General features: G+C 43.3%; 1 protein-coding gene across 1 annotated transcript in view; it reads right to left on the bottom strand.

Moving 5' to 3' along the window:
- Positions 1-1,676: 1,676 nt before the first annotated feature.
- The window catches only part of PCP4 (Purkinje cell protein 4), an 86,159-nt gene continuing 72,667 nt past the window's right edge, over positions 1,677-15,168 (bottom strand). Inside the window, exon 3 of the mRNA XM_019528963.1 lies at positions 1,677-2,030. Coding sequence (XP_019384508.1) covers positions 1,903-2,030 — 128 coding nt within the window. The 3' untranslated portion in view covers positions 1,677-1,902. The remainder of the gene's footprint in view (positions 2,031-15,168) is intronic.

Genomic DNA, 15,168 nt, shown 5'->3' with positions numbered 1-15,168 from the left:
AACTCCTCAATTAATGTCTTGTGCAGATGCACCCACTGAGCATGCAGTAGGCTCCATTCTGGCAGAATTTATGCACAGCCAAGTATTCATTCTAGCCATATAACAGCATCTAAGACATGAAATATATGGGAAGCCAAAAACCCATAAATAGCTGAACATTTAAGGCCAGGAAACCCAGGGCTTAGGATCCCTCCAAAGGGGATATGAATCTGCATCTGTCTGATTTCTTTACATAGTTCTAACTGCCACACCACAGGTCAGGCATAATACTGATCTTGTTTCAGTACTCTTTTGGAGATTGGCCTCATGGACATTGAAGAGAAGTAAATATGAACCAAGAGGAAGAAAGGAAGCCAAAGAAGACAGGGTTTTCTATGATCAACACTCATGGCAACAGCTGTTTCCCTGGATGAGAGTAGGATTTGGGTTCTAACCTGGAGTTTCTTTGAACCTAACCCACTGCCCTGTATCTCCTTTCTTCATGTGATAGTAAATGCAATGGGCAGTAGCTCATCTTTAAAAGGAGGTGTCTATATAATGCCTGACCCATGGTGTAGTGGTTTGAGTACCGCACTAGCTAAGCCTGAGAAATGCAGGCTTAATCTGTTTCCAGGCAAAGGAGGGGAATTAAAACCCAGGTCTCCAGCTTCCTGGGCGAGTCTTTTTATCACTCAGCTATGAGAGGCAGCTCTCCCCCCACCATTGGTTTTCATTTAGTATGCGGGATCGGAACATGCCTAATAGTCACCTCCAAGATTGGGGGCTGTACAAAATGCAGCTAGGACCATTTTTTCCTTTAAAAAACATGGTGATGGTGACAGCAATGACACTATTTTATACTGTTGCTTACATCCACATATTATATTAAATGGGTGTTGGATAAAATACAGAAACAGTCCCCGCAGGCAGGGACCAAAAACTAGTACTTCCCCACACCTGGCCAGTTGTGTATCCTAACTACTAGACCAGCTGGCACACTCTCTCTCATCAATAAACTTTGAATTCTTGGTGTACAGCTTTAACCCCTCTACAAAATAGCTGTACCCGACCTGGTGGTTAAGGCCCTCCCCTGAAAGGCTGGGGTGGAAAGAGAACCAGGGGAAATGTGTTGTGTTTTAAGTACTGAACAGCTGTAATCAGAAAAGAAAAAAAGAGGTTGAGAAAGGGCATTTCCTTCTAACAAATGAATCTTTGTAAGGAAATTAGAAGGATTTGAGGGGAGGCATTTTAGAGGGGGAGGGTCTATTTCTAGAAATGTTGACCTCTTGTGCTAGTGGTGTAACTCTGACCTGTTATCCATATGAGACTGTGTTTTGCTCTCTGGGACCTAGTCTCACCTGACAATTTCCTTATCTAAACAACATTACTGCCTTAATTGAGATACAAAAATAAACTTTCTTTTCTCTGATGCCTGTTTTTGCCTGCAAATTTTCACTCTTGGCTCATTACAGGAAAATAATTTTATTGTCACATTTGGATGGCAGCTGGAATTCTCCAAATGAGGGAAGCAGGGCAGAGGCTAGTTCTCTCATCTCTCCGCAAAAATCTTTTAACATAAGGCGCTGTGATGTCTCCAGGCTTTAAGCGAAGAGGAACACAAGCATCTGGGCTGGATTCACTTGTAATGCTGTGCTTGCTGGTTTAATATAAAAAGACAGATGAAGGCAGACACTTTAATTACTTCATCCTAACTTTTTATTACAACATCAAGTAAAATGGTGAGTTACAGAAGAAGTGGAATGGGAGATAAGCACAGGGATGAAGCCACACACAAGCTGGTTATTTTTATACCCGCCAATGAGATTTTAAATATTTAGAATTCCTGTACATGCATCTTAATTTTAATTCTTAATTTCATGGTAGATCACTTCAGAACTATTACTTTAAACTATGAGGTAGCTACTAGGACTGGGACCCAGCTTTTTTCTTCTGAAATTTTCTGAACTGAGACTGTATTGCCACTGCAGCTCTCTCTGTCTCTGGTGCATCCATGTCTATGTCAAAATCCTCTTGAACTTTCTTCTGACCATCTGTCCAAGAAAATAAAAAACAATGTTAAGTTGAGAACACGATAACCAGCTGTAGTATAAAATGAAAAATCTCTCTCCCCTGTCTCTCACATATCCAGTTCAGTTCATGAAAGGTTATTAAAAAACCTGAATGCCACCAGTTCAGCACACATGGCTGACCAAATCCTTCCAAAGGCAAAACCAGTGACAAGCTCTCCTGCCATATAAAGCAACTGAACAAAGAAGAATGAGATCAGTATTGTGCTTTGTATATAAAGCATCTCTCTGATATCATGGCTGGATGACAGCTTTCTCCTTTATAAGGACTGGGAGACCCCAAAAGAGCACAGACTAGAGGCCTGAGATATCAATGACAGAGGGTGGTTCATAAGCTAGAGGCTTAACTGGGCAGTTCTGTGCCCTGAGAGATGGTGGCACATGAGGAGCAGCCACAGCTGGGCTGCCAACATGGCAACTAGGGGAGCTGCAACAGCTATTTTTCACTTCCCTAAATTGGCACCTGGGACTGGGGCTCCAGTCACCTCCTCCCCCCTCAACTGTGGTTACACTGCTGCTCATGAGTGCCCCATTCAGGCAGAAATAATAATCCACCTTGGCCCTCACTCTGATCGATTTCAGCCTTCCCAAATATTTCCCAAATATTCTGTGATCCATTCCCACATTCATCTTGCAGTCCTGGAAAAACTCTTCTACAAACTGAAAAGACAACTCTTAGGATTGTATCCGTCTCAATGAAGTGAAAACAGATAAGTGAGTAATCCCACAAGTTTAATCATAGCTCCCCCTATAATAAACAATGTTATCATTGATATTGTTATTACCAAACTTAGACTGCCTATACAAGTGCTCAGAGGTGTGTGTATATGGGGGTGGGGTAAGGGGTTAATTAGTGGTTCCCAGGCAGCTGCTTTAATTAAAATGCCTCACCATCACATGTATTAAGCCCCTGCACATTTAAAAATGGCTGTGGGATGTTTTATCTGAACCCCATTTGACAAGGTTTAGTTCAAGTACCCTGTGACCACTTTAAAATACATGGGGACTTAATACACATGATACTGTGGTGATGCTGCAGAGTTCTAATTAGAACATGGGACAGACTCGATTAATTGATTAATTTAATTAGAACACCAGTGAGCACATGTATAGGCAGCCTGACCAGTCCTGCAGTGGCCTCTGTATAAGCAAACCACTTATGCATTCATGCAGCATGGCTGAAGCCAGGTTCAGGACTCCATTTATTTTGAACAGTTTGCCTTGCCTCGTCTCAGACTGTAATCTGCATTATTTTACCCTTGTCACTCTCCCCTCAGCCCCTACCTTCTTTCTCCCTTCTAAAGCAAAACAAGGACTGCCTACAGTATTGCCAGGTCCCATGATTTTATTATGAGTATTGTAATATTTGATGAATTTTGCTTTAAGCCCTAGGCCCTGGAGTCACAGAAATATACTAGCTTTCATTTAAAAAACACAAGAGAGGCTCTAGCCTTCACAGTTGCACACACAATCTAGAAAATGCAAACCCTAAAGACACAAAAGTTAAAATCCAAATATAGAGAACACTAAATGAAAGCTTAAAATTTAATGATTCTTGAAGCTTGATTCAAGAGTTTTAAGTGGTTGAGATTGACAATTCTGCATTTCTTCTCCACTGAGTGCATCTACACATTCATTAAATGCACAGTAGTTACTGCACGTTTAGTTTAGTACTTGCTTAATGAAATACTAACTAAATTCACAATAACTACATTTACTGTGCAATAGCTCCAGTACACATTCTTCTGTGACATTTACTGTGCAGTAGCCTAATAACTCTGTGCAATAGCATATTAGCATAGTTTTTGACTGGCACGCTACTGCACAGTGTTATTAGGCTACTGTGCAGTAAGCATCTCATGTAAAAGTGCCACTGTTTACTAAAATGTCCAGCCTAGTGTAGACTCTGAGAGCCCTGCTCACTCATCCCTGCACTCATTCGGTTGTATACAGACATTTGGGGAAGTTAGATCAAGTTAAAAATAGCCTCTTGATCTAAGGTAAGTCAGAACGGTGGGCCTAACAGCAGGGTTGGGGGAATGGAGGCCAAGCAGACTCCAGAGGGATCAGGGATATATGGGGGGACTGGAAGGACAGATGGGGTCCACAGGAGGGATTGGGGGGGCAAGCAGGATCCATGGGGAGATCGGGGACAGGCAGGGTCCATGGGGGTGGTTCAGGAATTGGGAGGCACACATGGGGTCCACAAAGGTGTTGGTGGGATGCAGGGATAGCAGAATCAGGGGGGGTTGTAGGGTCCACAAGAAGGCTTCAGGAGATGAAGACCTCTTTCCACCACCCCCTAGGACCAGGAGCTATTTTTAGCCCCCTGACCTCCTCATCCTCCTACAAACAACCACTCAGTAAAACTACATCCCCATCTCTCCCACCCCTCCCCACACCAAAACTTACTTCCTTAGATCCCAGTACCAGTGAATTCTGATAAAATTGGCACTGGGAGCAGCTTGCAGGATTGGAGGGTTGGTGGGATGAGGGTAGCAGGGGAGGGCTGGCTGGTCCAAGAATGGGGTTGTTCACTCAGGAGTGGGACAAGGGGTGAAGAGTGAGGGAGAGACTAAAAATAGCTTGGTGGCAGGGAGGAGGTAGATAAAGTACAACCCTGGGGCTAGGGCCAATATCTGTGTTTTCCCAGCTCTGGGGCTGTGTGGGAACCATACAGAAGTTAGATCAGTCTAAAAATGACCAACCTGATCTAAGTTAGACTACCTTGGAGGTAAGGTTAAGTTAGATCAGGTCACCCATTTTCTGACTGATCTAACCTTCCTGGAACTTCTGTACAGTTTGCACTTAAATGGACTTAACAAGAGATAAATAGTGACAAGTGCAGGGTACTGCATCTAGGGAAAAAGAACCAGCAGCATACCTACAGGCTGGGGAACTTCCTTCTCATCAGCAGAGAGGCAGAAAAGGATCTTGGAGTCATTATAGACTCCAAGATGAACATGGGCTGCCAATGTGGGGATGCAGTCAGGAAGGCCAACCACACCTTGACATGCATCCACAGATGCATCACGAGCAGATCCAAGGAGTTGATTCTCCCCCTCTATATGACATTCATCAGGCCACAGTTGGAGTACTGCGTCCACACTTCAGGAGGGATGTGGACAGCATGGAGAGGGTCCAGAGGAGGGCCACTCGCATGACTGGGGGCAGCAGGGCAGACCCTATGAGGAGAGGCTACGGGACCTAAACCTGTTCAGCCTCCACAAGAGAAGGCTGAGGGGGGATCTGGTGGCCATCTATAAACTGGCCAAGGGAGACCAGCAGGCAATGGGAGAGTCCCTATTCCCCCGAGCACTACTGGGAGGAACAAGGAAAAACGGCAATAAGTTAACTGAGAGGAGATTCAGACTAGATATCAGGAGGCACTACTTCACAGTCAGGGCAGCTAGGATCTGGAACCAACTTCCAAGGGAAGTGGTGCTTGGTCCTACCTTGGGGTTCTTCAAAAGGAGGTTAGATAATCACCTAGCCGGGGTCATTTGACCCCAGCATTCTTTGCTGCCATGGCAGGGGGTCAGACTTGATGATCTGCTCAGGTCCCTTCTGACCCTACCTACTATGAAACTATGAAATTTAAAGTCTACACCTAGGTGAACTAAGTTAGATCGGGTGAACTAAGTTAGATCGGTTAACATGAGCTAACCTCCTCCTATCCTCTCCAAATGTCTCTAAGCATCCTCTATCACTAAATCCAGAAATAATATTATTGATCTCAAAGGAACAAGTAAGGTAATGCTTAGCATGAGTTAGGAGCTCCCTACTGACAGGGCAAGGGGACATTTTCTTCACCCAGGCTCCGGTGGCAGAGCCCACCATGGCAGCAGGCAGCTCCTGGGAGCAGGGAGCAATATCCCAGCTCATGCCAAGAGATAGCTGTCTCCTGGCCCCATGCTCCCTGCCAGCCCCTGAGCTAGTGCCCAGGGGGAACCTAAAGTTCTCCCTGCTGCTGTAGGGGGCCAATGTAATGCTGGTGGAGGCAGGAGCAAACCGCTGCCATGAGCATCAAATATGCTGCTACTTCCCCGCAGGTGTAAACTCCTGCCTGGTACTCCAGAGTTTGTTACTCTAGAGTTAGTTAACCCACCCCAGGACATTTGCAGGTGTAGACGCTCCCACTCTGAAGTAAGTTAGGATTTAAAATAACAACAGGTCAACTCCTCTGTAGCAACTACTTGTGTGAGAAAATTCATCCCTTGCTGAAAGTGAGGCACGCTTTCTCACATTTACCGCAGGTTAATAACATGCATACAGGCAGTTACTCCAGAGTAGGCAACACACTGTAAGTTTACACCCTGCCTTTCCTTGTGCTAAATTGTGTGCCTGGAATTTTGTTTCATTTTCTTCTGAAACTACCCCACAGTCAAGTGAAAATATTTTTAACCAAAAATTTAAAAAGAAGATTGCTCTTTTGAGATTTCCCCAGAGAAATATTTCAGTATTCTGGCAACTATTAGTAGCTTGTCTATGGATACCAATAAAAACTATGGAAAGAAAATCTTTTACCAAATTAGCAACCATGGAAACTCTCCAGTGATAAATAGACACTGGTACAATAAAATTCTTCTGGTGAGAAGAGTATAGAGTCGCAATGAATGTGCTTATTTCATCTAGGTGCTTATGCTGGGAATTCTAAGCAAAAACCTTTAATCTCCTGTGAAGCTGATTAGACTGCTATTGGCAATCCATTGAACGTTTTCCACTGCTATTGCACTATGCCAGGCTTTTGCCCAGTGCTTGGCTTCTCTCTGTACTCAGTCTGGAGACTTAACATTATAAACAAATACCTGTAGCTCAAGCACGTAGGCTTTGCACCAAGAAAAAGACATCCACTTATTTCTTTCTCCTATTAATTTTAATAGGAAAAGTTAAGCTGTCAGGGAAGGATGAACATAGACAGCTATTTTCACACTGTATGAAATCTCAGCACAAATGAATCCTTCCCCACTGTGGCAAAGACTTGGTATCACAATAATTTGCAGAAATCCTTCTGAGTTCTTTCCTGAAGAATATATAGGATTATTATGTCTCATGATTGTGATCATCTTTCTTTAGACTCTCTGAGCCAGACAATGCTTAGCTTATATAACTCAGCACAGTTTCTATAAAGTCAGCTACATTATCCTGATTTATGCCAGCTGAAGTTTTGGCCCCATTCATTCTATTTTTTAACCTGATTCAGCCATTTGATCACTCATATTAGGACTTATTTCATCCGCCCTGTCTTTTATAGAAAGTACCCACAAATCCCACTCTTGTACCACAAGCTTTCAGGGAGGTTTCCTAGCATTTTCTGATCTGTACATTCCTTCTATTGTCTACATGTTTCTCCTTTGGATGTACTGGTATCTGAACAAAAGCCTAAAATGTCTCCCTATGCCTATTTCTGAGGTATACCTGAAAAACTGTTTTCTGTCAGATCCTACTTCCTTCTATCTTGATAGCCACTCCCAGCTCCCTTATATCCAGGGACAGAGAATAGAAGTCATGCTTGCCACAAGAAGTCACTGTTCCCTTGCAGAATTCTAATGATCAGTAACAGGAAGAAAAGATCAACAGAGGAGCTCTCAACCTAGTCATGAATGATACATAAGAATAATCTTCCTGGCTCTCCCAAAGATCTTGAGTCTGGTTGTGCATAGAAGTCTAACTGCCTGACTTGTTTTGTAAAAATTTACATTTTTATGTTTGCAGATTCTTGGGCATACATAAACTCAAAAGTGAAAAATCTGAGCTCTGGCCTTGCAAATATATCTTTACATAGAGAAGTTTGCTCCTGCTTAAAGTTACATGAAAGAAAGAGAGCTTCATGAAGCATCATTGGCCATAGAACCAAAGAACTGGAAAGGACCTCAAAGGTCAGCTTTATGCCCAGATGTAGGCTACACTGTTCCTAAAAGAGATCTGTCATCATCGGAAACCTTGAAGGACTGAGAATTTTAAAAAATCTACATTGTGTAATAGGTATTTTATTTAGTCTGTTTCCATAGACATCACAGCTGGAGACCCTGACATCTGATGTAAAATGTTCACATAATTAATAGCTGTGGTTTCCCCAATTATAACAGCCCTAAAGCTCAATTCACATAGTTGGAGTCATAAATGATCTATTTATTCCATTTGCAGAAGAAACCTAAGAATGGTAACTTTATAATCTGCTCTTGTGCTTCATAATCAATACCAAATACTAGCTGGATAATGAAACTTTGTGAAGCTCTTCCTGTAACAAGGTGGATAATGAAACCTTGTGTAGCTCTTCCTGTAACAAGGCAAACAATCAAATCTTATATGCCAAAAGCTCACAGCAAACTCCTGAGAAATGTGGTACAAGTGTAATTACTCACAATCATGCCTTCAGCTATTTTCTTGATTTACTTTTCAAGTCCAAAGTAAAATGAATTATGACAGCACTGCAAAATGAAAATATTAGCTTTTCTGCAGGAGCCAGTAATGCAAAATAGTCCTGTGAGGCATTAAAGCAAGGTGGTATGGGAAATAGTCTTTCCAGAAAGTTTTCTCAGAGGAGTAAATAGTGGAGGAATAATCTTGGCAGGATAAAACTGCAGTTCCAAATCACTCATTCTCAGAGGCTAGGGACAGAAATTACACATAAACTAGTATAAGTGATTGGAAACCAGTTCAAATCTGTAACACAACAGGGACACATCCACATATACAGGCACATGCACTTGCAGCAGCTCAAAGAGGAGTGGCACAAATCTGAGTCGGGGATTTTTGCCTTAGCGCACATACCCGGACAAGCACTTTGGTGTGGGGCAAGTTGTGCCACTTGGGGCAAAATAACCCTGGCGCCAGTTCCTCCCAGATCTGCAGCCAAGGGAGCTAGCCATGGAGGCAACACCTGGCCTGGCATGACACATAGTTTCTGCAAGTGGCACTGGCCCCCAGGCGACAGTGTGATCAGCCCCAGTGCTCCCTGAAGTGCATGGCCCCATGCGGCACCACAGCGAGCTGGGCTGGTTCCACTAGGAACATCACAAGTGGCGCCGGCTCTGAGCCGATCAGTGCCTCACCGTACTGCACCACGGCAGTGCTGACAGCAGCAGGGCCTGAGCTGCTGCAGGGGTGAGTTTCAACTCTGCAGGGGTGGAGATGGGACCCTGCAGGGAGGGGGCTGTGGGCCCTACAGGGGGACCCACTCCCCCGACCTCCCCCCACTCTGACACAGGAAACCCCTCCCCTTCAATTCTCCTCAATCACCCCATCCCTACTTATTGGGGACTAGCTCCTAGGTCATGCTAGGGCACCAGGGGGCACCATAGAGCTGCCAGAGCATCTCTGGAGTTCCAAGCCCCGGCTTGCCTCAGGACATGGTGGGGAACCATGCCCTGCACCGCTTTTCTCCCTGCTGTTTTCATTTGATACCTGGAAATCCAGGTACCAGATTTTGAGTCTGCACTGCAAATATGCAGCATGGGGAACATTTTTTCATTCTCAGGGTGTCTCTTGTGGCATCTCAAACTGGTTTGAGATGCCACAAGAGGCACACATACACTTGTCTAGGCGCACCCCAGAAATTCAGTACACATAAACCACTTTCAGAATGGTTGAAATCAGTTTAAGATAAACCTGGATGGATGCAATATCAGGCTTAACTGAATTAAGTTAAATCAGTTTACTGAACTTCTGTCCCAGATCCCATTCAGATTCAAGTTAACTCACAGTTCCCCAGCATCCCAGGATGCTTTGCATCTCCCTCACAACCCCCACTGGCAGGATGGGTGGGCTAGCCTTGGCCCAAGCTGTCTGCTTCAGTGGAGCAGGGAGGTGTGCTCTAGCACCCCCTGGCTCCTAGCCTGAGCCACTCAAGAGTGTGGCTGCATTTCTGGAATCAAAAGTGATGGTATGTTCACTTGCTTATTTGTTCAATCTATGAAGCTTAAATTAACATGCAAAGATTTAATCAATTCATGCTCTGGCTTTTTGGCTTAGCCAGAATGTCTGTTTCCTTCATCTACTGTCAATTTTCAAAGGAACTTAATAGGTTGGGTCATAGTACACTGCTTTTCAAGGACCAAATTGCAGCACTTAGCAAAAGAATTAAAAGAAGCTCAGGGTGCAGTCATCATACCTCATAGGAATTTCACAGGGGTCTTTTGCCTCATGTATGGTTAACACTTTCCCAAGTCCCCCAGTGCTTACAATACTATGCAAACAAAACAGACTTATGCCACCCTGACCCAACCTATTAAGCCAACCTGTGCCCTCTGCTAGCACAACCCATAGCTAAAGTAGATAAAAACAGAAGTGAAGAGCTCATGTTTTTCTGGTGTTATGGTTGCTGAGGTCCACATGATGCACTGATGTTTCTTATCTGATGTAATGGGAGATAATTTTATCTGAGAAAACTTCATAGCACCCCCTCCTCACACTGACATACGTGAGTGTGCAGGTGTGTGGACACTGGAAATATCTAAGGATCAAGTCCTACTCCTAACAAGTGTCCCTCTCTCCCTGTCCCCCTCCACCCTTCCACAAATAGGAGGGCAGAGGGAAATGGCAGGGTAATTCTGGCAGGGTAAGTCATATAATCTTCCCAGGCTAACCCAGATCTTTGTGCCTTTCTCACCACAGAATCTCTGACCTGATACATCCTCATATCATCAGCCATTGGAAAATAAGAGGGAAGCTGGGAAAGTTGAGCTCTCTCAAGTCTAGGAAAGGAAATGGGAAGAACTGACCCAAATTTACCAAGCCAGTATATCTTTGGGGGGTAAGCATGCAAAAATACAGCACTAATTGGCAGAAAATTGGGATGGTGGGAGCATGTCACAGGTAGCATGGGGTCCTAGCCCCCCCACATTGAGGGCTGGATGTGGGGGTGTATGTGCAGGGGGGCATGTTTTGTGCAGCAACCAAAACCAGTCGTACCTCACCCATCCCTGGCCCCCCAAATTGAGCATCCCACGCATGGCGCCCCAGATTAACCAAAAGCAGGCCCATGCCACCCACCAAGTTGACTGTTTATTTCTTGATTTATTTTATGAATAAAAGGTACCAAGCATGACAGTTTCCATTCCAAAACTGCCCCCTGCGGTAATTTAGTAGTAAAAGGTTAGGAGGGTAAAATTGTTATGAGGTTTTTTCTAACATCTTTAACTTGTAATAGCACATTAACAGATTTTGAATGTTAAACCCGTAACATGCAAAATAGTGATGAGAGGTATCGTGGTACATTGCAAGAGGTAAAAAACCCAAAGAATATATTTATCTAGACAAAGTCAAGAATGGGTACAGGCACCCTTTGTTTCTAGCTTTAGCAGAGGATGTAGGTGTGCAGCATTCCCACATTATGGGTGTGCGTTCCCACATTTTGCCCTTTGGTTTATCTCCTGTCCAGCATATATAATTTGCTGATAAGAAGATACCAAAACAAAGCCTGAGCCCACTAGTTCAGTAATATTCACTTGCTGCTTTCTGTAATGTTAATGAATAATCTCTTAGCTTCATAGATATCAAAGTATAGGCTTCTGTGTTCATACAAGCTCAATAGCTTGCTGACAGGATGGCAAAGACTGGTCACTAGCAGAGCACTTTTAGCTTGTAAGGCTCATTTCAAGGCATTAGTTTTTGTGCAGTCCCTGGTTCAATACTTTTTTATGGTAGATTTACATCAAGGGCCAGAGTTCTGTGAGGTCTCTAGCTTTAGCATGTCAAAGGAAAAGCCTCTATGATAGTGGTTAATACCTCTTGCTTGTTGGGCTAATGACAAGGACAAATTTTTTGTGAGATTATTACCTTTGTACCACAACACCATCAATCTTACATGAAGAAACAATTTTATTTTAGGTACTCTGAGCACAGAGACAGCAATTTTAACAGTTTAGTATCCAGATTATATAAGAGACGAGTATAGCTTACTTATCACATACACGTACTTGTTTTTAATGGCATATATCACAATTAGACTCTAAAATTCCATGCATCAACACTAAAAGCTTAATTATCATTTTAAAGGAAGGAAAGTCCTACCTAAAAAATTATGGTATAGGTTTTCTATCTACTCAAAATGTAAAATGAGAGAGTGGAATGTATACATTGGTGTAACCCTTTATAACCCTTGAACTTGAGGTGATTAGTTTTGTGTGTACATTGGTTTTGGTTTCCTCGTCTTACAATATTAATAACTTAAATATTTAGGTAGTATTGTAGTGAATAACAGACATTGGGGTGATGTTGTGGAGAGCAGATACTAGAACAAAGATAGAAGGATTCTTTCCTTTTTTCATGTCCCAGTGACAAGGTGTTTAGCAGAATTCACAGATTAACTGAAACCGGACAGGGCTGTGACATGAACCTTTCCTCTGTGGCCTCAAACTCTCAGCTGTCAAGTGTGTGGATTAGCACCCTCACCACCCCAACCCACAGGTAGAAGAATACCTTACAGAGGAAAAAAAAAACACTCCCTTTCTGACCTCAGGGTCCTGCTCAATGGAAATTTACAAAACACCTCCAGAAAATGGGCCTGAGAACAAAAATTCATTAACTTACTGGACAAAAAGAACCAGACAATGACCCATTATAACCATGGCCCATTATAATCTAAGTGATCCCTGCTCTCTCTCTTCATTCCACAGGTGATAATTACCCTCTTGAATGGTCTTGCTCTTCCCGGTATCAAGTTACCCTGAGGTTACAGTGTTTCTCCTGTCTACTAGCAACCTAATAACATCTCCTACAGCCTGTGTTTATTTACATATGGAGTTTTGACAAGCCTTTGTTCTATCCCCTGTTTAGCTCTGCTGTCTGCTTTGTTCTCAGAGCTCCGAGGAAGGGCACAGTGATACCCCAAAGCTTGTCTGTGTCCCTCTCAAATATACAGCTAGCCAAATGAAACAATATAACTGAGAAAAATCCTCACCCCTCATATGTTTAGGGACTTTCAAACTTCAAGGAAAACCTGTGACTGGGTTTTGTGGAAGGGTTTTGTTTTTTCTCTTTTGTAGTGCTTCTGATGAACTCTAAAAGAAGTACATGCCTGCATGGTGCAAGATATATAAAGAATCATGTCCTAAACTTGAAGATCAAATCCAAGAACCCGTAATTCTAATATAATTGTGAATTCTCAGTGTGCAGGAAAATAAAGACTGTGATTAGTGAGCTGATTAAATGTACAACTGTTTTTATCTGAACAGCACCCACCAACCCCACACTATCACTAGAAACAAGAAGGACAAAATCAGCATCTTTCTATTAAACTGTAAGTTATTATTGGATTTAAAATAGATTACTTTATTAGTCAGATTCTTTTTTGCCCCTCAGATTGACCTTGATTTTTGGAAGGTGGTATTCTTATCTTAATGTACTTAATTTTGATGTACAAAAAGATGGTTGTTTTTTTATGAGTTTAAAAATGTTATTTTAGCTTGAAGCTTTCGAAATGTCTGATTAATCTTTTTGTTCCAGGTGTAATGATGTGAAAGAGCAGCAATATTATTTCTGACGCAAGATAAACAAAGTGGCATAAAATTACGTATACCAGGGTAAAACATAATGAGACAGAAAAGAAAAGCCCTGGAATTCAATTTACAATATTATATCTTAAACTAATGCAGCTAAAGACATATTGATTTTCATCAATAATATAGGGACAAATATTGGAGTTTGTAAATGTTAATGCTGATTTTTTTTTTTTAACCTAAGAAATGTTGCTACAATTATACACTCTTAAATGGCTTAAAATGTGAGCTTAATGTATATATAGCAGGTATCCAGGTTGTAGAGGAAAAGGCAATCAGGACTCATAGTAGAGATGATATTTTTTATTAGACCAACAAGATTTTTGCAAAAAAAAAAATTCTTTAATTGCAAGCTTTCAAACACAAACACCCTTCATCAGGCATTGGAGAAAAGATTGTAAAAATTCTCCTGGGTAGAAATGAAAGTTCATATTTCACAGGATTTCACAGAGAAGTCAACAGATGGAAAACTCCTCTGAGCATAGCTGGTATGAAGCTTCTCATCTCCTGTAAGGATCTGTGATGATGCAAATTACCTTGAAAAAAAGGCAGGAGCAGGATCTCAGGTTTCAGGTGGTCACTATACATATACATAATATATATGTATGAGTGTTTTAATAGGATCTTCAAAGGATTGGCAGAGTAAAGTTACATGCATAATTCAAACACATAGGGATTACAAATAAATATGTAATAAATATTTAATAAATAAGATAAATAAATGAATACATAAATAGGGATTACACTTCATGACGCGATGACAGCATAAAACGTATACATCTTAACACCCAACTGAAACTTTTAATCTTATCATATTTTACTAGCTAACATCGCGTCAGTACCTGAATAGAACTCCTTCTTCCTACCAAGTCCTCACCCATCAGGTACTAGGCCAGAGGTTGGCAACCCCCAGCATGCGTGCCAAGTATGGCATGTGAGGCCATTTTTCTTGGCATGCCACAACCAGCCCTGGCTCTGGGTAGCTGTTGGAGCCCAGGCTGCTCCCAGCAGGGCTTGCAGCATCCCAGCTGCCTGCTGGGAGCAGCCTGGGCTCTGTGGCTGGCAGCAGCTACCCAGAGCCAGGGCTGGCTGCAGCTGGGAGGCCCCAAACAGCTGTGCCAGGCTCCAAAGCCCCAGCATTAGCTCCATACTGGCATGTGCACCCACGTGTTGGAGCGGGCAGTGGGGGAGGTGCCTGAGGCAGTGCAACCCCAGTCTCTCCCAGCACAGAAGTGATGGCAGAGCTCTGCAGCCTGGCACAGCTGTTTGTAGCCACCCTGGGCTCTGGGCAGTTGCAGCAAGCAGCGGGCAGGCTGCAAACAGCTGCAGCGGGCTCCATAGCTCCAGCATCAGCTCCATACTGGCAGAGACTGTGCGCGCACCTCAGGGCAGGTAGCAGGGCAGTGCAGCCCACCCCAAGGTGCCCATGCGGCTGCCACCAGCATGGAGCTGCAGCTGCCCAGAGCCTAGGGTGGCTACAAACAGCTGCACTGGGCCCTGGAGCTCTGCCATCACCTCCGTGCTGGGAGCGGAGGAGACACCAGGGTTGCACTGCCTCAGGCCCCTCCCCAACCACCTACTCTGATGCGCAGGTGCACACA

Source organism: Crocodylus porosus, unplaced genomic scaffold (assembly GCF_001723895.1).
Source record: "Crocodylus porosus isolate Cpor-Errol unplaced genomic scaffold, CroPor_comp1, whole genome shotgun sequence".
In the NCBI taxonomy this organism is placed as follows: Eukaryota; Metazoa; Chordata; order Crocodylia; family Crocodylidae; genus Crocodylus; species Crocodylus porosus.
Note: the sequence above shows the minus strand (reverse complement) of the source record. Positions and strands in the feature narration are given on the sequence as shown.